Source organism: Solanum stenotomum, chromosome 12 (assembly GCF_019186545.1).
Source record: "Solanum stenotomum isolate F172 chromosome 12, ASM1918654v1, whole genome shotgun sequence".
In the NCBI taxonomy this organism is placed as follows: domain Eukaryota; kingdom Viridiplantae; phylum Streptophyta; class Magnoliopsida; order Solanales; family Solanaceae; genus Solanum; species Solanum stenotomum.
In genome coordinates this window covers 27,649,106-27,676,475 of record NC_064293.1, presented here as the reverse complement: position 1 = coordinate 27,676,475, position 27,370 = coordinate 27,649,106, and the positions used below count along the sequence as shown (strand labels likewise).

Genomic DNA, 27,370 nt, shown 5'->3' with positions numbered 1-27,370 from the left:
TTAGTATGCTGGCTGGATAGTAGTTTAGAGGAGATAATATGACAAGACTTTTATGTGTACCAAGCACCACCAATGGGTTTGAAGATGGTTATACTTTCTGATGTCTCAGGATCAAGCGTGAGAAGAATAAATTTATTGATAGAAAATGGCTTACTCCTTGAGGATATTTGAGGAAGTCGGGCTAATCGGTGTTTTTTATTGAATTAGTGTATGCCAACATGCTAAAAATAACCTTTTAAAACTTCTTCGAGGATCAATTATAATTCTTCTTTCTATCAAAATAAATTGAATTTCAAAGTACACTACCCTTCTTTACTTGTGCAAAATTAGTTGTCCCTTCTTTTAAAACTTCTTCGAGAGAGGATCAATTTTGATTCTTCTTTTCTATCAAAATAAATTGAATTCCAAAGTACACCTCCCTTCATTACTTGTGAAGAATTAGTTGTCTCTTCTTTTACATAGGTCATGGTGAGCACTAACTAATGACATGTATATCAGAGACGTTTCAAATGGTTTTAAGATTGTTTTTTTTGTTTTAAAAATGGTTTGTGATAATTTCAATTTAAACTTTCTTTTTAATTTGTTTTACAAATTGACATTCCTATATTTATAAATAATGTATTTTTTCGTTTAATATCAAGAACTTATTGTCATAAAAATATCATAACTTTTTTGAGGATCATAATTTTTTTCAAATAAATTTCATTTCTAGTCGACTTCACATAAAATCGACAGGGAAAGAGTAACAATCAATAACTTCTAATTATTCATGAAAAAACAAAATCTGTAATTTGCCGTCCAGAAAAAAAGAAAAAAAAAACAGTTATCCAACATTCATTTTCACACCACACCAAAACAAACCATCACATGAGAAAAATATATTTCGATGCTTAGTTACTTGAAATTTTAATTTATTGATTTATTAGTGAAGGTCGATATTCTATCTTATAATCATTTTCCCTCATTTTCTCTAGTTAAATTTTAACCTTGTTCGTAAGACCATCTCTAACCTAACACCAAATTCTTATTTGGTGTAAAATTTGATGTTTTGGAACTCCAACTAAACATCAATTTTTTACACCATTTTGGTGTGTGAATAGTGTTACATCAAATTTGGTGTAACACTATTTATCACGCCAATTCACTTTATTATATATTTTAATATTATTTCATTATACAAAACTTTTATTAAACATTATATAAATTGTATGTTTTAATTAAATCACTTGTATATTTAATTATTTTTTATGTAATATTTTTATAATATTAATTTTAGATATAAAAGTTAGCTTTTTTTATAAATTAATTTTTCTATATATGACTTTTTTAAAAAAATAAATTTATGTTAATTCTACTATTAATTATAATTGGATATAACTACAATTAACCTTCACAAAAATTTTAAAATGCAAACATATAAATTATTAAACAAATAATACAATGCTAGCAATTTATATTATTTAAAAAATTATGATATAAAATAATTTTATATTAAACAACTATAAAAGAAAATAATATGAATTATATATGGTGAGTGTTTTAGAAAGAATTTGTTTTATGAAATAAGAAAATATTTTTTTTCGGTACAAAATATGATGTTGTGGGTTGGAGTTAATTTACACTAAAATAATGCTAACACCAATTTTGATGTAAAATTAGATGTTTGGGTTGAAGATGCGCTTAAGACTCAACGCCCTCCCAATTATTTTTATAAAACAAAAAAAGAAAACATCCCTTTATTTATTCGATTCTTACGCGCATTAATGGCGCGTTACACACCACACTCCGTAAAGGTTTTCTTCCGTGGAATTCGAAGTCAGGTGGAGGATTTATTTTTTCCCTCTTTAGCCATTCTTCTTTGAACTCAGTATATTCCCTTTTTCTTCTCTCTTTCTGCAAAACCAAACCAATTTTTCATACCTATGTTTGTTTAATGGAGTTAATGTTCATGTAAATCGGATAATCCTTTTGATTTTACACCTTTGAAAAATGTTAGTCATGCGATCTCACAAATCTTGTGCTTCAAATTTGGATTTGAATTCTGATTTCTATCGACTTGGGGTTTCTCAATTTCGAAAAGGGTCTCTGAATCTGAAATTTCAGCGTTTATTGATCAACTTTCATCATCTCCGATTAAGCTCTCATTTTCCTTTGAAGGTAATATTGTGAATAGTCTTTGCAAAATTCTATACTGTTTTCGTACCTTTCAAGTGGGTTATTGATTAAATTGACTTTTTTTCTTTGTTTTACGTTGCAATTTGTTTTTGATAAAGATCTGTAGATCAAATGCTAGGCGTTATGGGTTCTGTTTGCCTCCTATGCTTCTTCAAGTTCGAGCAATGGATGATGTAATTCTTCGCTCCTTTTTTTTTTTGTTATTTCTATTTTGTATCGCTGCTCTTTTCACTTAATCTATGAGAAGATAGACCAATGTCTGATTTTATTTTTTTTACCAATTTTAGACATACTTATTAGTTTATGTTCCATTTGGTAGGATGTAGAATTTCATCATCGGAAAATGTTGTTTCATGAAGACGTTTTTACCTAAGGAACTAAAGTTTTAAAGTCATTTCTGTCTATATATTACGTCGGTGAAATATCATATTGGTGGAGGGAGGAAAGGTATGAGGATGATTACTAGTAGCAAGGAATGAAAATATTGTTTCATGTTGATTGGAGCAAGTGCTATGAAGTGTGAAGAGCAGAGTAGATAGTGACAAAAAGAGAAGTAGTTTGTCTTAGGAAACTATTTAGCTCAAGAAAAACCTTTCAAAAAATTCATCCACCAAAACAATGCCCAATTGGAGTTCTTCTTTGATGGGAAATATCAGGATTCTAATTGCTAAGACAGATTGAAGTGGGACCTTTCAAGTGACTGCTAAATATATGTTTAGGCAACAGGAAAGAGGTGTACAAGAATGAAGATAAATGAGACAATATTCTATAACGATTTCCCCCTGCTGCCATGGAACAAACCTAATACTAGTTCGTTCAGTGTGATATGTCTTTTTCTTTTTTCTTATGTAGGATGTTGGGGTCTCTTCATTTCATGACTGGGGAGATAATAATGGAGCAATCGAATATAGGTTCTCATCAAGTGAAGGTGAAGACAGTGATGGAGATATTTTACTACAGCCAATCACGGATGTTGATTTGCCTACCTCCAAGGAGCAGCTTTATTCTGCTGACGACCCCATAACAACTCGCCAGCTAACAATTCTTGGCAGAGCGTACAAGAGAAAAAGGTAAATCTACTTGTACCAGTATAACTGGTACCTATATATCTTTATACCTGTTCAATGTGCCTTATACTTTGCTGCTATAAAATTATTGGACTGATGAACTTAAAGGAATGAAGATTGTCTGTTTAGAATTACTCTGGGGAGGTTGTTTTTGTTAATTTCTCCATTCTCTAAGTGCCTTTCAAACCCATATATGCAGGATAAAATATGGCATTCTAAACAACATAGGTCTCATAATGTTCTCGACGGTGCTTCTGTCTCTTGTGGATTGTTGTGCATGGAAAATTGTTAGATTGCCCCTGGCTCCACTTTACCTGATGCGTCCCTTTCTCATCTCCGCAGTGGCAGTGTCTTGTGTAGGTTATGTCTGTGTCCCTTTATTTCGTAGTTTGAAACTCCACTCTGTAATAAGGAAGGAGGGGCCTGCTCGGCACTCTAGTAAGAAAGGAACTGCTACAATGGGCGGATTGTATTTTATTCCAATTGGCGTAATTGTTGCTGAAATTATTGTTGGGTTTTCTTCTCTGGAAGTTCTTGGAGCTTCTGCAGCAACCTTAACTTTTGCAGCAATTGGATTACTTGATGATTTGATAAGTATGAGGAATAATAATGTTGGCTTATCCGCTCGATTTCGAATCATGTTGGAGGTGAGCCTTTTTTCCTTTTTTTGTACTTTCTGCAAATCCTACTTTGGCTTCTTGTTTCTCTGGAGAGTTGACGGTACTCCTCTCTGGCACACAGGTAGCTGCTGGGACATTTTTCTCCTTTTGGCTGTATGCATCGGACATATCGTCACCCTACAGCATGTATACATTCTTGTAACTAATTTCATCAACCTTTTTATGATGGTAACTCACAAATCTATCTTATATTAACAACTAGTTTTTCTTATTCAGTATATCAACAAAATTTAAGCTCATGTATTCTCAGTCTTCAAATTGATGTTTGTAAATGAACTGGATTCGTCCCTAGTTTGGCTTTGGTCCTAACAAATTTGTATCCTGAATTTTCTAATTGGTCAATGCCACATTTTGAATTTTGTAGCATTCCGTAATTGGATTAAAAACTCTCTAACTTAAGGTTGCGACTAACTCAGGGGGATATAAGAATGACAGGAGTTACCTAACCAAAAAAGAGGATGACAGGAATTACTGATCTTGATAACTTCCTAGCAGCATATACAAATGCTGGATGTTTTAGATACAACACTAATCTTCATTCTTTTTGATAGATCAGTTTCTTGCACATCTTCTGAATAATTACAGTTCGAGTGTTGAATACAAAAATAAGAACAAATAAAGAATGCAAAGCCTATGAACCCTTGCTTGAATCTTAGAGTTCACTTGGATATTCTTCTTCTGAAGATGCAAACATGCTTCCTGTAGGGTGTATATAGTGACAGAAACCTGTTCTTTCTCAGCTAGTTATTAAATCCAATGTGGTATATGCATAAAAAATGGTTCTGTATCGCTTAAGGTTCATATCTTCTGTGTGCATGCAGGAAAACAGTGGTTCCCCTACCCGCACCTCTTGGGCTTATATGCCTTGGAAGACTCTATCCTTTTTTAACTTCGTTTTGCTTTGCTTCCATGGCTAATGGAATTAATCTTACTGATGGTCTCGACGGATTGGCTGGAGGAACAGCCACATTGGCGTTCATTGCTATGTCTATTGCAGTGCTTCCTATATGTTCTGGTCAGTGCGTGAACTGTTGATCCTTGTGGTGTTTATTGCAATTCAAGTGTACTGACTACATTGTCTTACTTAGTTCAATATTGTTCATGAAAAATTTTGTGATGAAAACAGTTGATTTCATTTTAATTTCCTAGAGTAGCAGTGTCTTGAAACTTGCATTTTCTGAATGTTCATGATTCTTACTGAGTATGGGTTTGTGCATCCAAAACAGAGCTTTCCATATTTGGAGCATCTATGGCAGGAGCCTGTGCAGGATTTCTTCTGCACAACCGGTACAGAGCATCAATTTTTATGGGTGATACAGGAGCTTTAGCCTTAGGGGGTGCACTGGCTTCTATGGCTGCTTGTACAGGGATGTTCTTTCCATTGTTCATTTCATCTGGTGTTTTTGTCCTGGAAGCACTATCAGTTATACTGCAGGTAACTTGTTAACTTTACCCATGGATAATTCTCTTTCTCAAAAATTCTGGATGATTATCAGTTTGTTTGCAAATATGATATTCTTAGAATTTCTCATTCTGGTAACTTTATCCTTTTATTTGGTATGCATTACTTGAGCCGAGGGTCTTTCGGAAACAACTGATCTACCCCCACGAGGTAGGGGTAAGGTCTGCATACACTCTATCCTCCGTTAATCCCACCTATGGGATTATACTGTGTATGTTGTTGTTGGTAACTTTATCCTCTCCGGATTTCTTGTTCGAAGTTTGTAATCTAGAGATGCTTCTATTGTCTACTTGTGTTAGTGTTTGAGAATTTGGAAGAGGAGTTCATTGCTCTCTTTAGCCCCTTTCATTTTTATTTTGAACTTTTATTACTGTGGTCAGTTCCCCTTCCCTCTCTAGTCTCTATCAACCTACCTACCTAGCAATGCAACTTTGGCTTCTTACATTGGTTTCTCTTTCCCTTGCTTTCTCCTGATCGTCCATGTGTGTACTTCTCTTTAGAAATATAGTCATGGAGGGAATTAAGGAGAAACAAATGTGTTTTCCATAGTTTGAGAAGTTTGCATCACTCTACTTAAATTTGCTTCCTTATTGCTTTACGAATCTTTCACTGTGCAAATGTAATTAACTAATCAAGCTGGCTTTTCCACTCTCATAAGAAGGTTGCTTCGGATGGTCCTTGTTCTTGGACCTGAGATGAGGTTGAGTTTTTGCTGTTTCTATAAGCATGGCATATGAAATTAATGTCTAGTTCATATACAACCTCTGCACCTTGATTGTCCTCACCTATTACTTAACAATGTTGTATCGAATTATCTCCACTGATATGTTTGCACTTTTTAGATTCAACTGACACAAACTTACCTGTGTCTCAGGTTTCCTTCTTCAAGACAACAAAACATTTCCTAGGAAGTGGACACCGCTTGTTTCGAATGGCACCATTACATCACCACCTTGAATTATGTGGAGTAAAAGAACCTGTCATTGTTGCTGGTGCATATGTTTTTTCTAGCATTTTAGCCTTGACTGCTGGATATGTGGGACTGACTTCAGTATAAACTCTCAAGTCATGGAGCATATTGGGTCTGCTTTTGCTATTTCTTAGAGTACTGCATAGTTGACAAGTTTAAGTCACTTCCTGCAAATTTTCTCTTTTGCCTTCAAATTTAGAGAATAGATTGAAGAAACTATTTTTTTTTCTTTTAAAAAATATATGTAATTTTGGTCGACCTCTGTAACTTAACTAGCATTAAATAGTTATTATCCAAATATTTGAGAATCTTAAAATTACCCTATTACTGGCTTCTTCGTATTGCCTGTCTCAAATTCGGATAAAGGAGGAGGATTATCGAGAATCAACAGAGAGCACCCTCTTTATTTTATACCAAAGTAAAGTAATGATATTTCTACGACTGTTTTCAATCCGAAACCCGTCCCAAGGCCCAAGTAAAAAGAAAATTGCTTCATTAATTTTAAACTTAATATATATAATATATTTTAAACATATAATTCTAAGACATATATTTGATACATTTATAAATGTATCCAAAAACTCATTATGATTTTATTTTTAAAAACTTATAATTGATTTGATAAAATTCAACTCAATTTCTCAAACGACCATTAATATGTATTTGATGTATCATAGATGTACGTTTGAATTTTATCATCTTAAACATGTTAGATAAGATGTTTGAATAAATAAAAGTTACTCACCAAACATGAAAAAATAATATTCTCTTTTAAAAACAAACTGAAAGAAATACTCATATGTCCACTTTTAATTATCATGTCAATTTGATTAATTTTCAAAGTTAAATTAGATTACATTAATTCAATATTTTAAATAAAAAAATTGGATAATTCAAAAACTACACGAAAAGTACTATAAATTCAAATTTCTTGCATATCAATATGATGAAAAAATACATCGTAAAATGTTAGTCAAAGTTATTACCGTTTGACTTTAAAAAAGAAAATTATGACAATTAAAAATGAACGGAGATAGAAACTAGAAAGGGTAGTTTTTGAAGAAATGGTGCAATTTGGATTTTTAAAAAAGACAATGATTCAATTAAACATTATCAGAAACATGTGGGGGTTGTTTTATAAAATTTTAGTTTTTAAGTTTGATGCTGAAACCCTAACGCCGTGTTGCTACATATAAAGCTGCAGCTGAACCAAATCGCCTTCTCTGAATTCAACCTCCTGCGAATTGAACACCGCCGTTTCAGCAGAAGTCTCATCAGCAACAACACCATGGTAATGAAATCTATCGAATACACTAGTTTTCCTTGAATATTGTGGATGAATTTGATGTTATTTGCTGCTGTATCTTTAGGATAGCTTCAATTCAATCCATGAGTTATCTGGGTATGCTTAGATTAGTTATTGTTCTGGATTTCTGATGAAAAGATTGTACCTTTCCTAGTGAAAATCTGGTTTTCCTCTGTTGTTGTTTTGATCTTGCTTAAAGACATGGTCCCCATTGTTAATCTCTTGCTTACAACAACATTTAGGTATCAGTAATTTAGGACAATGATCTGTGGAATTGGAACATACCCCAGTAGACTATCTTGATACTTCACTTCGAAAAGTGATGCAAATTGGCTACATCACATTTTAGCCATAGATAATGGTTGGATAAAGTTTTGCTCTGTAAACCAAATTGTTGAAGCTTATGACTAGTAAATTAAAGAATTTGGACAAGCTGTAGCTGGTTTAGAAGTGATGCATGAACTCTATAAGTAAGCCTTGTTGAACCTTGTAACTTAGTCAGATTGCGTATTTAGGATTTTAAGTTTATGGGTAGAGGCCAAAATCCTTTTGGCTTAGTGGGTTCTTTATTGATTTTTATACATATTTAATTAACTTTTTTAACAGAGATTTAGAGTGTTCTGCTGAACAGTTAGCGTCTATGGTGGATCTGCGCTTAATTAGATTTATTTTTTTAAAAGGAAATTATTGTTTTGCTTTGTCGAATAATGAAGGAAAGACTGGTCAGTATTAAGCTTTCTATTGTTATCTATTTTGTTGTTATGTTGATGACTTGACCTTGCAGTCGAAGAGGAGAACTAGGGAGCCAAAGGAAGAGACCGTCACTCTTGGTCCTTCTGTGAGAGAGGGAGAGCTTGTTTTCGGTGTCGCTCACATTTTTGCATCATTCAATGACACTTTCATTGTATGTGGTAACCGATGGATCCATTATTCTTTATTGTCTCATTACGTTGTCTCAAGTAGTTACATACTTTGTTTTTGGACTGCAGCACGTGACTGATTTGTCTGGACGGGAAACAATGGTTCGTATTACTGGTAAGGACTATATCTTTTCACAGAGTAGGCTTATTTAAATTTGAATATCTTGGTACTTGGCTTATATGTTGAGGGGCTGATTTGGGAGCCAAGCCGAAGCCTCCACCGCAGCTTCAACTGCAAAAAAAATAATTAGAAAGACCCCGATCCTTATTTTCGTTTTTTCTTTACTCTTTCTCATTATCACAGTAGTTTTGATAAGAAGAAGAAGAAAAAAAAGTCTGATTCTATTTTTCATTTTTTGTTTCCTCCTTTGTAAATTAAGGGATCAAATTTTACATAATCTGGCTTTTACTTGCCTTTAATTCATTTAGAGTTATGGCACGCAATTGTAAGCACTGTTCTGACAAAAAAAAAGCCATCTGAGTGACATCTTTGCCATGTATTTGATGTATACCTTAATGCTATCAAATAATATAAGAAAATACATGTGATTAATGTGATTGCACTGGATATGTTGTATACCTTAATTCTATCCTCACCAGACATGGCAGAAAGTCAAGTTTTGGGTTTCAATGGTTGTTAGGTTGCATTGGTTTGACTTGTAATTACTTTCACATTTTAACCGAGAATTGTTTAATGATGGTGCATAATGTGATTACTATGTTATAGTAGTTGACATTTGTGATGTATTCTAGGTTTGGTGCAGGGGCGGCTCGACAGTGTTAAAAAAAAGACATGTGTCTTAGGCCCCAAAATTTAAGGGGCCTCATTTTTAATAATAATAGGTTATAAGTTATTATTTTTTTTAATAAATATTGAATACTATTTGTAGGAAAAGTAATTTTTCACGAAAAATGAAGGAATTATTAGAAGAATTTGACATATTTGGAGTACTATATCTCATTAAAAATAATTTAAAATAAGAATGGTTATATTATCAATTGAAAACTAGAACAAATCAATTAGATAAAAGTTATTAACAATTTAACTTAAGGCCCCGTTTGATTTTTGTTTTAGGCCACGAATATGCTTGAGCCGCCCCTGGTTTGGTGTTGGTTTTTGGCTTCTACTGCTGATCTCAAGCATTATGGGCCATATTGCTTGTGTGATGTTTATTTTGTTTAGAAATTGAATAGATATAAACTTTTGTTACCTTTGGGATTTTATCTCCGGTTATGTTGAACATCACAATTGCAATAATAATTAGGAATCACAATCAAAGATAATAGGCTATTGTCTATGTTGACTTTCAGTAGTTTCTGGATTATGAGCCTGTTATGATTGTAACTATTTGAGCTCTACTTCAAATTCTGTATAGCATTTCTAAACAATTCCAAAGCTCGTCTATATTCCTGCTCTTTACCGTCTTTGTTATTTATTGGGAAGAGGTGTAATGAATCTCTGCTGTCACCTGTTTCTAATAGGTGGGATGAAGGTCAAAGCTGATAGGGATGAATCTTCCCCATATGCTGCTATGCTTGCTGCACAAGATGTTTCTCAGAGATGCAAGGTTGTAGCTATATTCAGTTCTTATTTTCCCTTACCATCTACCATCAGTTGAATAATGTGTTTCATTCTGCTCACTCTTTTGGATCTTGTCTTCTTGAGTACAGGAGCTTGGCATCAATGCACTTCACATCAAGCTTCGAGCCACTGGTGGAAACAAGACCAAAACACCTGGACCTGGTGCTCAGTCTGCTCTCAGGGCTCTTGCTCGTTCAGGAATGAAAATTGGTCGTATAGGTAATGTTTAGCTTTTGTGTATCAAAAGTGAGAATTATCTGTCCATTATGTTAGTAAAACCCTTGTGAGAAAACACTTAATGTGAAGTGAAATTGTAGATGGATCACATAACTTTATAAATTATCTTGCAGAGGACGTGACTCCAATTCCTACTGATAGCACTCGCAGAAAGGGTGGTAGGAGAGGAAGAAGGCTGTAAGCTTGCTGCTTTTGTCAAGAAGCAAATGCGGTTTCTTGTTGAGAATGCTGCAGGTGTTAGTTTTGATATGAACTTGAATCGTATTCATCTACTATGTAGTTCTACTGATGTTGGCCTTGCCTATAAATTTTGCTTCTTTTTCGTGGTTAAATTTGTGAAACAATTAAGAGAAATATGAATTTTAGCCTTCTATCTATTAGCTGGTTGAGAATCTATATTCCATGGTTTTCCCGTCTTGTTGGTATGCTGATTGCACTTTGTATTAGTTAGATGGGAAGGGAGGGAAAATAAGGTGCCATTGTTGTGTTTTTTGGTTTCAAAAAAATATTTAGTACGTGTAAGTTCATCTCCTTTGCTAACTAATTGTTCTACCGATCACTTGATTTATATTCCAACTGTCACTATAACACACACATTTCTTAATTTGCATTATGTACCCATTAAAAACCCAAAATTTTAGTGTGGGGGGCCAAAATTTGTCTCTATCCTTACACAGATACCGTCCAAGAAACTTAGCCAGCCTCCGTTTTCAATGGGAACTTTTATGTTATTTTTCACATGTCATGTTTGAGATTAACGCAAAAATCAAGTGTGACACCTTTAGTTACGGAGTCTAAATGAAAATTTGATAAGTTTATGACACTATATATATAAGAGATATATTCAACCCGATTTCTATAAAAACTCATGGTTTACAAAGCCAAACAGATTTAAGTAAAACACTTGAAACGAGAACTCATTGGAGAACTAATGTATGTAAAAAAATAAACCAAATTTAACTATTTTTGAGAAGGCACTTGGATTAACTGAAAAACGTTTCAAAAATGGAGTAATAATTTTAAAAAATGTTAAAAAGATGGGTAAAGTTAAATATTGTTGTTTTTGTCAATAAAGGACATGCCTTCTCTTGTATTCTCAATCACTACTAAGTACTAACCCACTAGCAATAGCATTCAAAAACGACCCTACTCTCCCAAAAAAGAGTAAACATTCTTCCAACATGTTACATTACAACTTGTATTAAAATATCACCAATTATTAGCAACCTTTTAAGAATTTATAGATATCTGTCACTCTTAGTAAACAGATAAACGTATCTTAACATCAGATTGCTAGAAATCCGACCTTAGAAAATGTATAGTTGAGCACATGTTTATAACACATACTTGAATTGGTGAACGGTAATGAAATGTCCGATGGAATCGAGGTGGCCCCATAGGTTAAAAGGATTTTGGGACAGAGAGATTTCAAAGGAGAAGAGCAAATTCCCCATGTAATATTTGCTTTTGTCTCTTTGCAAATGTCTTGACTGGACCACTCCTATTAGTATGACCAGCTGGATTTCGACCCTAAATAATCATTCTCTATTCCCTAACGAGTCGTTTAACATAAGGTATAATAGTTTCAGGATACAATGCATGCATGCCAAACGACAGCTAAATTGTTATAAACATTGCTTGACTCTCTTGTGAGCTGAACCTTTACCATAGTCAATCAATTCGTTTTTCCGCTTTCTTATACCCAATATAACACTTTCTCCATCTCCAAAAGTGAAACTCAGACTAGAAAACTGAACAAAATTCACCTTCTCGACCAAGACCACCTGTAAATGAAACTGTACAATCTGAAATTTCTGCCTAATATAATTCAGCTTTGGTTTTTTCTTCTTCCACGTTTTCCAACTTCTTGCACAGTTTTCACTATATTTTTCTCTCTCAGCTTTCTTGTTTGACCAACCTATCCAACCTTCATCCTACTATATAAACCCTACACACCATTTAAATCCATATCATCAAATAGTTTCCGGTGGAAGGCTAAGGAAGAAGAAGAACTATACTGCACTGCACTGTACTGCACATGGCATCCATTTGGGTCTTGTTATCCCCATGGATACCTTATTTCTTCTCTTTCATAGCTTTTCTACTTCTTCTTGAACAGATCTCTTACATCAAGAAGAAGCGTTTTCTTCCTGGCCCAACTCTTGTATTCCCCTTTCTTGGCAACGTAATTCCCTTAGTCACAAATCCAACTAAATTCTGGGACCTTCAATCAGCTTTAGCTAAGTCTACCGGACATGGGTTCTCTGTTAACTATATCATCGGTAAGTTCATTCTTTATATCCACTCAACTGACCTCTCCCATAAGGTCTTTGCCAATGTCCGCCCCGACGCTTTCCATCTTATCGGTCACCCTTTTGGGAAAAAACTATTCGGCGAGCATAACTTGATTTACATGTTTGGCCAAGAACATAAAGACCTTCGCCGACGAATTGCCCCAAATTTTACTCCTAAAGCTCTTGGAACTTACACTGATATCCAACAGAGGATTATTATCAAATACTTAAAGTCCTGGTTAGATGAAGCATCCAAATCCCCTAACACCCCAATCCCGCTTCGACTACTTTGCCGGGATATGAACTTAGATACTTCCCAGACTGTGTTCGTTGGTCCATATTTGGATGGAGAATCCAGAAAGAGATTCAATGTTGATTACAATTACTTCAATGTTGGGTTAATGAAACTCCCTGTAGATTTACCGGGTTTTGCCTTCAGAAATGCTAGATTAGCAGTTAGGAGATTAGTCGACACCCTTTCGGTATGTGTGGAACAGAGCTTAAACAAGATGAAAAACGAAGAAGAACCCACATGCTTGATTGATTTCTGGATGCAGGAAAGTTTAAGAGAGATTAATGAAGCTAATAGCAATGGATTACAAAAGCCATTTCAGTACACTAACAAGGAACTTGGAGGTTACCTGTTCGACTTCCTCTTTGCTGCTCAAGATGCTTCTACTTCTGCTCTGTTATGGGCAATCGTGCTTCTGGATTCTCACCCACAAGTTCTGGAGAAAGTTCGGTCGGAGGTAGCGAAATTCTGGTCGCCAGAATCTGAGCAGCCGCTGACGGCGGAGATGCTCAGGGAAATGAAGTACCTGGAAGCGGTGGCGCGTGAGATAATCAGAATCAGAGCTCCGGCAACTATGGTGCCACATATTGCCGGCGAAGAATTCCGGTTAACCGAAGATTACGTTATCCCGAAAGGAACAATTGTGTTCCCGTCGGTTTTTGACTCGTCATTTCAGGGTTTTCCTGAACCGGAGAAATTTGACCCGGACCGGTTCATGGAGGAAAGACAAGAGGAGCGGGTTTACAAAAAGAACTTTCTAGCATTCGGAGCTGGGGCCCATGCATGTGTGGGCCAGAAGTATGCTATTAACCACTTGATGCTTTTCATTGCTATGTTTACGGCTCTGATTGATTTCAAGAGACACAAAACCGACGGCTGTGATGATATCTCGTATATTCCAACCATCGCTCCAAAGGATGATTGCAAAGTGTTCCTTGCACATAGGTGCACTCGATGATTGCCCATTTTTAAAAAAATTAATCAATTTGGTCCCATTTTTATTTTTTTAAATTTTAGTGTGTACATGTAACTTGATCAAATGATTCTTTTAAAATGTTTGTTGGAGCAATTGATGGAGTGGCAAATATTTGGGATTGTGTGGAAGATTTTTAATGAAAGAAATTCCTTTTAATTAGTGGAGTACTTATTATTATATATATATATATTATGGATAGTGTTGTTATCAACATGAGCTCATAGCTTATCAATACGTTTATATTTGATTGTATGGGGAATAATTTTTAAATGGATAAAATTTATACTTTTGAACTCAAACTTTGACCCATTAATTATAATTTGAGTACAATTTGGACATTGAGAGAATATCTGAGGTGTGTGGTTGGTAGTATGAGGAAAATATGAGATGTTTTCAAATTTTTTCAGAATTTTTTTTAAATAAATATTTTCCTTAAATTTAAGAAAAATGATTATTCTATGTGAAATAGATATTTTCTAGACCCTGGACTCGCCCCAACATGGGACTCGACTTCGAACTCAAACGGGGAACCTTGATCCTACGATCCAAGACTCAACTCCCGATTTCGACCACATCTCTAAACTCAAAACCCAACTCTTGACCATGACAGGACTCCTAACCTCATTTGGGGTCCAATCCTGACCTTTATTCAAAATTTGGCTTGAGTCTTAACTTTCAACTTCGACCCTAAACCCTAGTTCATGATCCAGAACCAGATTCTGATCCCCCCCCCCTCCAGGGGACCAAACCCTTGACCCTAATATGGTGATTCGACTAAAAAATCATCGCAACTCCCAACCCCAATTTTCAACTTGAGATCTAGAATCCGACTCTTGACCTAATACTTGACTCCCAATGTCAAGGTCGGTTTCTTGGTTGTGTGGTCAGGTCAGGTCTTGTTAAATTTTTCTTCAACTTCGAATGTAATGTTGGTCTTGAAATATTTTTTGCAAATCGATTATCAGATTATAACCGAGTTATATTCAGATGTTGAATTCATATAAACTCATCATTCATGAAAATATGGTTTATACCCCTAATTATTAAGAACTAGAAAACTACCTTAATTTAACTCAATCATACAATTTTGTTCTAAAAGAGTAATATCTCAAAATAGATAGTCACATAATTCCATAGATCATATATACAAGCTATTACATACTATTAAAAATATTTTTTCACTTTATTTTAAATTTTAAAACAAAGCTATATTTAGTTATAATCTTTTACAAATAATATTTGATTGGTTGAATATACTTTTCCTAAAATATGAACTTTTGAATTTAGTGATAAGAATTTTAAAGGTTAAATTCATTTAAATTGATCATGAATCTTTTTAATGTGGACAAACAAATTAAACTAAATCATACCTTGAATTCCCAACTATTTAAATTATTGATGAGATATAGATTATTTAATTTATGGTGATGTGGGTTGTGAATTTTTTTAAGTTTGGGAAAACACTGCCATGGATATCTTGTCTTGTCTTTCTTCTGTACGTTAAAGAATCTTTATCTATTTATTGGCACTGACCTAGAAAACTTGTCTTAACTAACAAGTAATCTATTTATTGGCACTCTTAACTAACAAGTAAATCTATTTATTGGCACTGACCTGGAAAACTTGTCTTAACCAACAAGTAATCTATTTGTTTTCTTTTATTTGTCCATTATTATTTGTTCAATTTGAAAGCTAATAAATAATTTATTACTTATTTTTATTTTTTCTTTATTATTAACTATAGCCATTTTTCAGTGCATTTCTAAGCCATAAGATTTGTTAAAAGTTTTTTTTAACTTACTCCCAACTGATATTTTTGTACTTCAATTGATAAAACATTACGTGAATTGTCATGTATGACATGCATATCTACTTATTTAACTTTATATAGATTTAAATATCTATTTGTGAACATCTAAAATTGGAGATCAAAGATATCAACTGAAATTAAATTAAATAACACATTTATATATTTTTTTTTATAGAAGAAACAAGTCATAAGATTTGTTATTTGTTTCTTTTTTGGTATTGTTTTGAATTAATTGTTAAAACAATGATTTAAAAGCTTTCACATCATATATTGCTAAAAAATATTGTGCACAAAGCAATTTTTAAATTTGTGACAATGAACTGGTTATATATGTGGATATATTAGTTATAGGTAGGCCATCCTCCATATAAAATGAGCTGGATATGTAATTAGTGTACGTATCTGTCCTAAAAAAAGTTTAAAAAATATACATGACCTGTGATTCGAACGAATTAAAACTTATATTCTTTAATTATTAATTAATTAGTATATTTTGTTTTGCTAATTAATCTTAAAATCAAATTTCTTTGTTTGATACAAAAATTAGTTTTTTTTTTCTCACTTGATGTCTAGTACCACGCACATTGGAGTCCGACTAAATCTTGCGCCGATAAGTAAAGGGATAAAATACTCTCTAATAAAGGTAACTTGCGTATCCAAGGAAACTCCAATTCAAAATTTCTGATTAAGATTGAAAGAGTACTTACTATTTCATTACGATCCTTATTGGTGCATTAGATTTCTTATTTTAGATTATCATTATAGAAACTATCACATGTTATACTTTCCTATTATGCCCTTGTGAGATTCACGTTAATCATTATAGCATAAAGTAACAAAAAGAAAAAATTGAGGGACAATTATGGGACATTACTGAATATAGAAGAAAGTTTTATTTTTATGACACACATGTAAAGCACACTTTAGGGTTCTAGAGTTTAAAATTACTTTGTAAGGATTGCAAAAAGGTTAAAAATAATAATTGAGGAACAAAAATGAGTGGGGCAGATGTATAGTATATAGTTGAACTCAATGATTTCGATCTATATATATATATAAAATTAAACAACTTAATATATATAAAATTTTAGTTCAAAAATTAATTACCTAACACTTGAGGTCTTGTCTTTAGATTCAGAATTCATTTGGGTCGTTTGAAAAAAATGTATAACAACAATATTTAATATCATGTATTAGTAATGATGAGGTTGATAACGGTGAATATGTTTTTAGTAAATTAAGGGCAATAATTATGTCTTTATTCGGGTTTATCCATGCATTAATAGCTCTTGTTAATATCATGATTAGCTACGAATTCAATATATAATTAATACATATCTTGATTATCAGTAGATTGAGAAAATTTGGCGAGAAAATTTAAAAGTCTATAATATCCTTTTTATTTTGGGAAGTGCTAAATGGCTAGAAAATTAAAAAAACTATAATATTTTTTTTATTTTAAAATAAATTGATCTTTTTTCCATTTTTTACTTAAAAGGTGCTAAAGTTAAAAGGGTAAAAATATTTAAAAAGATAAAATAACATAGCTAAAATATCATTCTGACCAAATTTTCTGGCCAAAAGGATTTTTCCTTTTATTTTAAAATAAACTAATATTTTTTCCATTTTTTAATTAAAAATTATTAAAGTTAAAAGGGTAAAAATGTTCAAAAAGGTAAAATAACATAGTGTGAAATATGTTATTTTACCATTTTGGCAAAATTTTGGCCAAATTTTCTGGCCAAATTATACATATCTTACTAAACAAAAAACATATATTAAATTATCTACTACATCCTATAAATGACACATAAAATTTAAATCTTGACTCTGTCTCTAAATAGTAAAAATTATATATTTGTAGACATAATAATTTGTAATCTCACCAAACGGACAATGGTTGTAATTAGGGGTGGCAAATGCGTGGATTTGATCGGATTTTGATGGATAGAATGTGGATTGAGTTAAAATGGATTGGATCATAATCTGCCCATATAAAATATGGGTAAATATGAATTTGGTCAAATATGGTTTGGGTAAANAATTATCTACTACATCCTATAAATGACACATAAAATTTAAATCTTGACTCTGTCTCTAAATAGTAAAAATTATATATTTGTAGACATAATAATTTGTAATCTCACCAAACGGACAATGGTTGTAATTAGGGGTGGCAAATGCATGGATTTGATCGGATTTTGATGGATAGAATGTGGATTGAGTTATAATGGATTGGATCATAATCTGCCCATATAAAATATGGGTAAATATGAGTTTAGTCAAATATGATTTGGGTAAAATGGTTGTAACCCATTTTAATCTTCTAAAGCAAAAAAATATTAAACCAAAGCTAAGTTGTTAATACCTCAACCTCTACCATCCCATCCCACCCCATCACCTTATGACACCTCTCACCCACATCCAAAAAAAGTTTTATAAAAAATTCCAAAATTTCTTTTGTTTGCCCCCACCTCCAATTTTTTATATTTTATTTTCAAAAATAAATAGTGCAATTAGGAATTTTTATGATAATAGAGTGATATATGAATATATATGAATTCTCATGTTTATCCATTTTGTCTATATTTGTACGAGCTTAAATAGGTTGAAGTTCATATTTATCCATTTAAAAAAATATGAGTGATCCATTTAATTTAATATGAGAAAAATAATTTCATTTCACTTGTATGGATTGAAATTGCCACCCTAGCTGCAATTGATGCGTCTCGATTTATAAAATTTGTGATAGTGTCTTGTTATCTACGTATTTAATGCATTGCAGTACTGATGCAATATACAGCTTTAATGTCCCAAAAAAAAATAAATTAATGCAAATATAGATGAATACCAAGAATCTAGGTTTTTTTTCCGATAATTATATTAAGATTTGATTAAAATTGAATTCGTGTCAAAATTTCTAGGTAAAACTCTTTTTAAGAAATTATTAAAGTAGATATCTATTCCCTAGAGATGGACCGACATTATTGAGAGAAGGTTTCATTGTTCTCATGTGCGGAGCTACCTAAGACAAGAATCGTCAGAAAATTACATTATATATATATATAAGTGTTGACATCTTTTGATACAATTAGTTAAAGATTTAGTATAGTGGACTAGTGATTAAAGAGTTGTAAAAATTGCTTCAAGTTATGTGTTCTATCCTGAGGCTCCGCCACTGATTGATTGTTCCGTAAAAAGAATTAAATAAATAAAATCTGCCTATAAAGGAGCATGGCAAAATATTGGAAACTTTGACATAGATAAAAAGATGGAGGGTCCAATCTCCAATAATTATGGGCCACGCAATTGGGTGATATTTTAATAAATTGTGGACGATACGTTAAATTTGCTGTTTTCGTTTATTTGAATTTTGAAGGGCAGGAAATATAGCAATGTTTTTTATATGTTTAATTTTTCGATCATTGAAAATAATCTTTAGAACAATCTTCACTTAGATGGAAACTGATAATAAATCAGACAAGGTGATGATTAGCGTAACAATTAGTGAAATATTAATTATTTGTTATATGAATTTTCTAAATTCTGAGAAATCTTACTTGCCTAATTATTTTTTTGGTAGCATTACTCTTCTCAATTTTCTCATAATACAAGTCTTTATTAAAGCAAAAAAGTCAGACTTTGATTATAATCTTAATCTATATTTATGAGGTGCCCCACACCTATACCATTTTGTAATTAAATTTCGAAGGACTTTATTTCAAGAGTGTAGGGGACCTAAATATATTTTATGGGTAGCACAATTGATAATTTATATATAGGCACATTACATCATTTACTTCCAAAGAAAAAACATGTGCCTATAAAATTATGTGACATGACATACCATACGTATAGATGGGATATATAATAATAAATAAATATTTAGTACAAGTAATATATTGTTGAAATAAATAAATAATTTTGGATAATATTTTATATGTACTTCATACAATTGAGATGGGATATAGTTATCATCATCGTCATTATTTTTCTATTAATAAGTGAGTAGTATTTTTAATTAAAAGGGTAAAATCTTTATTATTGGGCAAAAATAGGCCACTTTTAAAAATTGTCAAATGGGAGATTCTAGCATCCTTACAAATTAAAATAGTCAATTTACGACAACTTAACGATGATTTTAGTTGACAATATTTTAGATAATTATTTTTGGATAAAGATAGGAATAAACACTCATCTATTAGAAATAATTCAAATTTTTTGAGACTTTTTTCATTGTTTAGAGTTCAACATGAATGTTAGAATTTTTTTCTTCATATTCATCCTCCTTTCATTTATTGAAGTTTTATATTATCTAGGAGATAAATTACACTACTTATAAATATATTTATATTTATGATTCACAAAAGGCAATAGTCAAAAATATGATTTAAATTATGTCTTTAAATATTTTTGTTAATATGTTTGCATTGTCTCACAAATTCAACTAATATCGAATACAAAAAGTATAGTTTTTGGTTAGTTGAAGGGAAAAAAATAAAATAATTGATGCATAATTAAGTATACTTTTTTTTTATTGGAAATATTAAATAGTGTTCGTGCTACATTTAAAGACAAATATGACATTTTAAAAGTAAATAAATCATACACAATAAATTTCAGTATTGGTGTTATATATATCTTTTTAGCAAGTCTAAATCCCCATACAGTACGTACACATGGTTCTGACATAGGCGGATCCATAATTCAATTTTAATATTTATTAGGATCTCAATAGGTTTTAACATATATTTTTATATTTCGTATTGAAGTTATAAGTTTAGATAAATTTGTAACGAAAATACTATATCCATTTGTGGGTTCTAATTGTTCTTATGTACATTCAAAACACTAGTAATCCTGGAAAAAAAACTATGCATTTTTAATCCTAAAAGAGAACTAATGTTCAATATCTTCTGGCTTAAATATGTGTTTGGCGTTAATTGATGATTGAAAATTATTTTTGTAACCAAAAAAATTATTTTATATTAAAATTAGTAATAATATTAGCAAATTGAAAAGTGTTGCAATGAAAAATTTCAAAAATGTGATTTACAAACATAATGTTAGGGGTTAAGCTTGAACTGGCGAATTATGTTCAATTATATTTCAAGTTTGAATGGGAGTAATAAAAGTTCCATCCAGCAATTATTGTTATTCAAACTATTTTCCAAATATATTTTTAAATTCAGATAGATATTCTTTTATTTTGTCTTCATTACCAATTTGTGGGCACAGAAAATATTTGTGAGGAAACAAGAATGCAGGGCCACGCAACAATAACAACTGTAAGGACTAAGACTTATCTCAACAACTCATTAGGTCTAAAACAGCACACCAACAATTGTAACGACTACATGGTTCGATTTTGATTTTTTTTCTATATTGGATTATTATATAAATCAATAAATTAATTAAGACTGTAGTAATTTATTATTTAATCTCAATATATTATTAGTTATTGTCTTTGCCCTTTAGCCTTCAATTCACACTTCATGACTGAGTTCACAACTTCACATTATACAAAACGTCAAAATCTAAAGTAAGAACCGTATTTCTCTTTGTGTTACACTTATATAGTTCTTTTCATGTTAGTTATTATTGTTTCTATTTTATGAGCATTTGTAAAGTTACATTATTGTCTTTTTGCGTCAAATTATTGGAGTAGTCATATATCTTTATTTTATAAGCATTTTTTTATTAGTTAAATCAAAACCAAACTATTAAGGATCGAAACTTGGCGCTGGTTCCACAAAATGGAGTAATTGTAGAAGTCTTTAGATGGGTGAACCAAAGGTTTAACCTTTGTTCCCTCTTACTCACACCATTCACGTGGACATTGAGACTTTATACTTATATTTTATGTCAAAGGCATTTTCTTCTTATAATAGGTGGAACGAACGACAATTTGATCGAATAGGTGGAATAAGAGCATTTTTGACCCTTGCTCTGATAATATATATATATATTTTTTAAATTCAAAATCAGTTTAACTGATAGCCAACAAATAAGTATTTGAATTGGTTTTTACTTTCTAAAACTTTTCTCAATAGTGTTTGGCCATTCACTTATTTTTTTTTGTAAAATATATATATATATATATATATACTTTTAACTCAACTTTTATTTTATCAAGACACTTCAGTCTTTTTTAATAACAAAAAAGTCGTCTTGCACAAACAAAGGGATGTCATATTCACTTTTTACAAGTTATTATAACATGGTTAACCTTAAAAATAACCACGTATTAAGAATGTGTACCGTTTTCTCATCATTATTATTTTAATTATCATCATCATTCATATTTCTATTAGTAAGAATCTTTTTTTTTTGTTAAACAATAATTGACTTTTCTTTAATATTTGAGTAAAGTGTCTCTTTCAAAATTTAAAGGATTCGTTCGTATAAACCCTTTATTATTGGGTTCTATTCACCATGGTTTCACTTTGTAATACCAGAAATTTTCTGGTTAGATTGAGATAATTATAATATATTGTATTATCTTTAAAATAGTGAACTTATGACAACTTACAATGACATTCAAAAGATGATTTTAGTTGAAAATATTTAGGATTATTGTTCGCAGGCCCCTTTTAGTAATTCAAAATTTCGCGGCCCAATAAAAAAGATTTTTATAAAAAGTTGTGTACTCCTTAATCTTTATATCTGATAATATATTAAAATTTTGAAATAAACTTCTCACATTTTCATATTTACAAATAAAAATTTATACGATATTATCCGAAGATTATATTACAAACAAATGTCTACATCCTATTAATCCTTTCTACTATAAATTATTAGCAATAATATTACTAAAATCAAAGACTATATATTTTTCAAGAATACAACAATACAAATAAAAATTAAGACTATACATTTTTCAAGAATACAACAATACAAACAAAAATTATGCAAAAAAATATGTGTTTGATTTCAGGTAAGTAATTTGGTTGAGCACCCTTGAAAAAAAATGCATTTAGATGTTCGTTTGAAACTTTTTTATGTGTTTGTTTTCTTGAAACTTACTTTCATTTCACCTTTACCTTTTGGTAGCATATTTTTTTGCGATAAAAATTACAAAAAGTTGAAGATGGTAAATGGTTCGTGACTTCAAAAAGTGAAAAAAGATTTGAGTATTTTAAGAGTCAAATTGCACCAAAATGTCATGCTTACCCCCATTAGTAGTTATATATATACTAACCTAACATTTTGGGCTTTCATCCAAAACGTGATGAAAATGTATCAATATAGAAATAGATATTAGTTTCAGATTCTTAATTCAAAAAGACTATTCATATTAAAGATAATAAAAAATTTACAACAATATTCAAGTTAATATATTATAACAAATATGTTATATCTAACTAATTAAAATTGATTAATTTTTAAAAATATTACACCAATTTTATCCTTTTTAAAAAATATTACACCAATTTTATCTTTTTTTAAAAATATTACTCTAAAAACAGGTGATATATAAGAAGATAATTCGAAATCATTACTTTTTGCATTCCAAAATAGTTATCTCCATAGTTAATATAACTATTTTTAAATATTAAATTAAATTAGATTAATTCAATATCTTAATATTTAAAATTTAAATATTAAAAATTATGATAAAAAACCACATCTTAAAAGTGTTGGTCAAAATTCATATGATTCTGTAACAAATATTTTGGAAGGAGTACAATATATATATAATAATAATATTTTAGTTAGTTAAATGGTGACAGTTACATAATTATTCGCTCATTCCATCTCATATTAAATGATTTATTGTTTTTCATTTGTTGATAATTAATTTAATAAATTAACAATTAAATTAGATGGACAATAACTTTTTTACAAAATAATCTATCATACTAGAAATGAACCTTTTTTAATTTTAGATTAGTTCCAGACTTCCAGTAATATCTAAGATTCTTTTTTAATCAACAAAATTAAAAAGAGAAAAAAATAAGAAGTCTTTTTTTATTATTTGCACTTGTAATATGACTAATACAACGTAAAAGGATGATATGGATTTTCGAAGAGGTGAAAGAATATCCCTTTCCAATAATGAGATTAGGATAACTAAATTAATGTAATATTTGTCTAAACTTGAGTAAATTAGTCATACTCCCTCTTCACATATTAATTGAACACCATTACCCAATCAATACACATGAACAAATATCACAATGAGACCAGTTCACATTATGCAAATAACTACGAAACAAAAAGAAGTAGAGGGCAAACATTGGGTGAAGAAGAAAGGCAACATAAAAGTAGATAGATGTTACGAATCTGAAAAAGTATTATACCACAAACATGAATTCACCAAAAGACTCTTCATGCCATCTCTGAGGTTAGCCAAAAAGGAGCAATCAATCAAGGTATGATGATTTCTGATGGTTGTCCCATCAAGAACTTTAAGCAATCCCTGCATCATCAAACAAAAACAAACTTTGTAAGTTTCTCAAAATGAGTTAAAGTTTATCCATGTAATGTGAAAATTCAACATTTAAGATGTATGCAAAAGGTAGAAATCCTACAAGAAAGCATGTTTCTTTACTATTAGCATCTACAGTCTACACTAACTGCAATACTTGAACTACTTAAACAATATCCGAAGAAAAAAAAATCCTATAAGAAAGCCTGTGTTGTTACGAATAGCATCCAGTCATGAACACTAACTGAAATATTAGAAATACTCCAATCCAAAGAACAAAAATGTTCTACTAAGCTGTAAGTAAAAAATGCAACTCCATCAAACACTCTTTCCATATTATCCACAAAGTACTAAAGGAGCTACTTCCATGCTCTCCTTCTCTTCCTTGCCGTGCTTGATATCACTTAATTCACTTCAGACACACTCCACAGTCTACACTATAGAGTATATAATAATTGTCTACAGATGCCAAAAGTATGACCGGTCAATTAGTAATTCAAAGATTGATAGACAAATTAACAAAGGAGGAAATTAGCAATTGAATAAAGGCAACAAATTTTCTAATACTTTCATCAGTAATGAGGGAGGGAAAAACAATTGTCTCATAGAAGATAAGTAAATCAGTTCAGGAGTCGAGGTTAATAAATTTTCTGAGTTTCCCTTGCTCTACAGGTTCGACATGTTATTACTTTTTTTCTGTGACAAAAATGACATAATGTTGATTTCCAAGTTCCATATATTCTTCTATTTTCAAGAATGACAAATGACAAAAGAAAAAAATGAAAATGAACAAAGGTCCGTCCATATATTCTTCTGTTAGTATTTCACATGTATCATTATTGATTCAAAGTCCAGCTTAAAAATTAAAAAGCGCCAAGACCAGGGAATACAGTTCTCAGTATGTGTTCACCCTTTTTATTAAATCTCAAAGACTCTTCCGCAAGATCAATAGAACTCTATATTTTTTTTATAAGGAAAGGTCAATAGAATTGGACCAATGTTTTCTTAAATAGTGCTATTGGCTAAGCCAGTATGTGTCTCGACTAGTTCACAGAGCAGTTTGTTACAACCACAAGTACATTTGCTGGGGACCTTTGCACTAATGCTATTATGGAAGTATTATAGTAAGAATGAATACCTAGGATACATGTTAACTTCTCAACGGATTCTCTATCATCTCTTTTTTTTTTAATTAATTGGTCTATGTTATAGGATAATAAGATGGTTAGAAATCTGAAAGAAGCTAAGAGCAGCACTAATACACAAGCATCTCAACCAATTGAACATAATTAACTAAAGTAATCAGTAGACTTAGTTCACACAGTAATTAACGCATCAGAGTTAATGTGCTAAGTTCCTGTATAACACGTTCACGATCACATAAAATAAGAAAATGAAGCAATGACAACATCTAAAAGTGGGAGCTGAGAACCTACACATAGCAAGTATATATAATATATGTACTTATGTAGTAACATAAACTGGAGTATAATGATAAATTGATCATCAAACCTTGTGACTTTTTTGCGCGCCAATTTATCTTGAGCATCTTGCTTCTTAACAGGTAGCATCCCTCCAATCAGAAATAGGCTCTCTGAATAATCAACAATCACATATGATCCATCCTTATTATTATCAAAGCTGAACTTTTCCTTGATTGAACTAGTTATGGGATCACACAAGAATATCACTCCATTTTCATTCTTAGCTACAATGTCACCATTCCTCAAACAACCCAATATTAGGTCAAACCCGACTAACGGTCCAACGCTGTATTTCTTACTCCAACCATCTACATCATCCATTACCCAAACATCCATATGACAATCATCTTTATGATCCCAGTCTAACATACAAAGAGAACCCTCCAATTCCACAAGATATTGATGCTTCTTGCACCTTCCTATCGAAGGTAACTTCTCAAAAACTAGTTTCCCCACATCAAATCGCACAAACACAGCACGCGATCCGAACTTATCAGGCATACAAACCAACCAATACGCCACCCCTTTAACAATCACATTGCAAGTAAACTCAAGAATATGAAAAATCATCTCATTTTTCAGCTTCTTCCATTTCCCACTCTTACTCGAATACATCTCAACATGGTTCGGGACTGCATACATAATGCCCACACAAAAGATTCTCAAGATCAGCAAATCGTTTTGTTGGAAATCAAAAGCCATTCCAATAGACGCCAAAAAGTGCAGTCCCTGACGGGGCAAGCTATCAGTGAGCTCCACCATCTTATACTTCCTCATCGCCGGGTTCCAAAGGGTAATCAGTTCACCCCACGGTGGATTAAAAAGGCAGATAAAGCCATTGCAAGGACCCACAATGTACATATTGGGGAAGAAACAGGGGAAGGGGCTGTCCACCTGGACAACTGATTCCGGCGGATTGTATAGTGAGACTACATGATGATTAGACTCGTGATGACGGCTGCCTATAAGAATAGATGAACCGGAGAACTGCAAAGAAGAAGAGTGACGGAAATGGGAGGCGATGAAATCGGGTTTGGAAATGAGGTTTCGCCATTGCTTGCTAACACACCTGAATCGTAAAAGGGTTTTGACAGGGAGACGGGAAAGGATGTTAGAGATGATTTCTCTTGGGAAATAGAAGTGGGAAATTGGTTCTGATTCTGCTGCAGCTCTGCATTTTGGTTCTTTTGAAGTTCCTTTTCCTTTACCTTTACCTTTCTTCTTCCCATTTCCTTTGCCTTTAGGAGGCATCTCAGAAGCAGGAAAAAGGGTTTTTTGCGAAATCACAGTAACAATCTTAACAAAGAAGAAGGGTTTTAGGGTTGCGAAAATCAGAGCATGTATTTGTCTTTTGTGACAGAACTGGGGACTCGACAGAGACCTGCAGGTTTTGGCATCAGCTCTGAATAAAGGAAGGATACAAGACATAATTTGTACTGTATTCTGTGATATTGTTGGGATGAATAATTATATGATTTTTCAGTGTTACATAATGTTACATATAACCAATATTTGTTTCGTGCATTTTTTTAAATCTATTTGGTATTAAGGTATGTATAATTTTAACATGCATTTACATGATTAAAGATACATTTGCCTTTTGTGCCACAACAAACAAGAAGAAATTGTTGTGCTGTTCAATTCTGTATTTTGGAACACAAGCCAAATTTATATGCAAGAT

At 31.8% G+C, this 27,370-nt stretch overlaps 4 protein-coding genes across 5 annotated transcripts; 3 read left to right on the top strand and 1 right to left on the bottom strand.

Annotated features, from left to right (window-relative positions):
- The first annotated feature begins 1,827 nt into the window (after nucleotides 1-1,827).
- Nucleotides 1,828-6,621, top strand: LOC125848835 (phospho-N-acetylmuramoyl-pentapeptide-transferase homolog). 2 transcript variants are annotated; one of them, XM_049528775.1, is made up of 8 exons: nucleotides 1,828-2,157; nucleotides 2,274-2,348; nucleotides 3,028-3,245; nucleotides 3,442-3,889; nucleotides 3,984-4,048; nucleotides 4,744-4,937; nucleotides 5,149-5,357; nucleotides 6,259-6,619. In XM_049528775.1, the coding sequence occupies exons 1-8, from the start codon at nucleotides 1,990-1,992 to the stop codon at nucleotides 6,439-6,441; spliced, it is 1,560 nt and encodes a 519-aa protein (XP_049384732.1). In that variant the 5' UTR covers nucleotides 1,828-1,989; the 3' UTR covers nucleotides 6,442-6,619. The 2 variants fall into 2 exon arrangements, with proteins under 2 accessions (XP_049384732.1, XP_049384733.1); XM_049528776.1 differs by having other exon boundaries at nucleotides 1,846-2,157; nucleotides 3,655-3,889; nucleotides 6,259-6,621.
- Nucleotides 6,622-7,493: 872 nt separating this feature from the next.
- LOC125848974 (40S ribosomal protein S14-2) lies at nucleotides 7,494-10,774 on the top strand. Its single transcript, XM_049528941.1, has 6 exons — nucleotides 7,494-7,645; nucleotides 8,445-8,564; nucleotides 8,650-8,695; nucleotides 10,063-10,148; nucleotides 10,252-10,381; nucleotides 10,513-10,774. The coding sequence occupies exons 1-6, from the start codon at nucleotides 7,643-7,645 to the stop codon at nucleotides 10,578-10,580; spliced, it is 453 nt and encodes a 150-aa protein (XP_049384898.1). The 5' UTR covers nucleotides 7,494-7,642; the 3' UTR covers nucleotides 10,581-10,774.
- A 1,455-nt stretch (nucleotides 10,775-12,229) lies between these two features.
- LOC125848721 (cytochrome P450 710A11) lies at nucleotides 12,230-14,251 on the top strand. The gene has a single exon (XM_049528646.1). It carries the CDS (start codon nucleotides 12,438-12,440, stop codon nucleotides 13,941-13,943), a length of 1,506 nt encoding a protein of 501 aa, XP_049384603.1. The 5' UTR covers nucleotides 12,230-12,437; the 3' UTR covers nucleotides 13,944-14,251.
- Nucleotides 14,252-23,903: 9,652 nt separating this feature from the next.
- On the bottom strand, nucleotides 23,904-27,220 carry LOC125848496 (F-box/kelch-repeat protein At3g23880-like). The gene is made up of 2 exons (XM_049528373.1): nucleotides 25,718-27,220; nucleotides 23,904-24,196 (listed from the first exon to the last, which is right to left on the bottom strand). The coding sequence occupies exons 1-2, from the start codon at nucleotides 27,115-27,117 to the stop codon at nucleotides 24,145-24,147; spliced, it is 1,452 nt and encodes a 483-aa protein (XP_049384330.1). The 5' UTR covers nucleotides 27,118-27,220; the 3' UTR covers nucleotides 23,904-24,144.
- Between the last annotated feature and the right edge of the window lie 150 nt (nucleotides 27,221-27,370).

Coding starts and splice junctions, on each gene's coding strand:
- LOC125848835 (XM_049528775.1), top strand. CDS start 1,990: ATGTTAGTCATGCGATCTCACAAATCTTGTGCTTCAAATTTGGATTTG. Junction 3,246..3,441: donor AGAGCGTACAAGAGAAAAAG/GTAAATCTACTT, acceptor CCATATATGCAG/GATAAAATATGGCATTCTAA. Junction 5,358..6,258: donor CACTATCAGTTATACTGCAG/GTAACTTGTTAA, acceptor CCTGTGTCTCAG/GTTTCCTTCTTCAAGACAAC.
- LOC125848974 (XM_049528941.1), top strand. Junction 8,696..10,062: donor AACAATGGTTCGTATTACTG/GTAAGGACTATA, acceptor TGTTTCTAATAG/GTGGGATGAAGGTCAAAGCT. Junction 10,149..10,251: donor ATGTTTCTCAGAGATGCAAG/GTTGTAGCTATA, acceptor TCTTGAGTACAG/GAGCTTGGCATCAATGCACT.
- LOC125848721 (XM_049528646.1), top strand. CDS start 12,438: ATGGCATCCATTTGGGTCTTGTTATCCCCATGGATACCTTATTTCTTC.
- LOC125848496 (XM_049528373.1), bottom strand. CDS start 27,117: ATGTCTTGTATCCTTCCTTTATTCAGAGCTGATGCCAAAACCTGCAGG. Junction 24,197..25,717: donor GCGCGCAAAAAAGTCACAAG/GTTTGATGATCA, acceptor TTGATGATGCAG/GGATTGCTTAAAGTTCTTGA.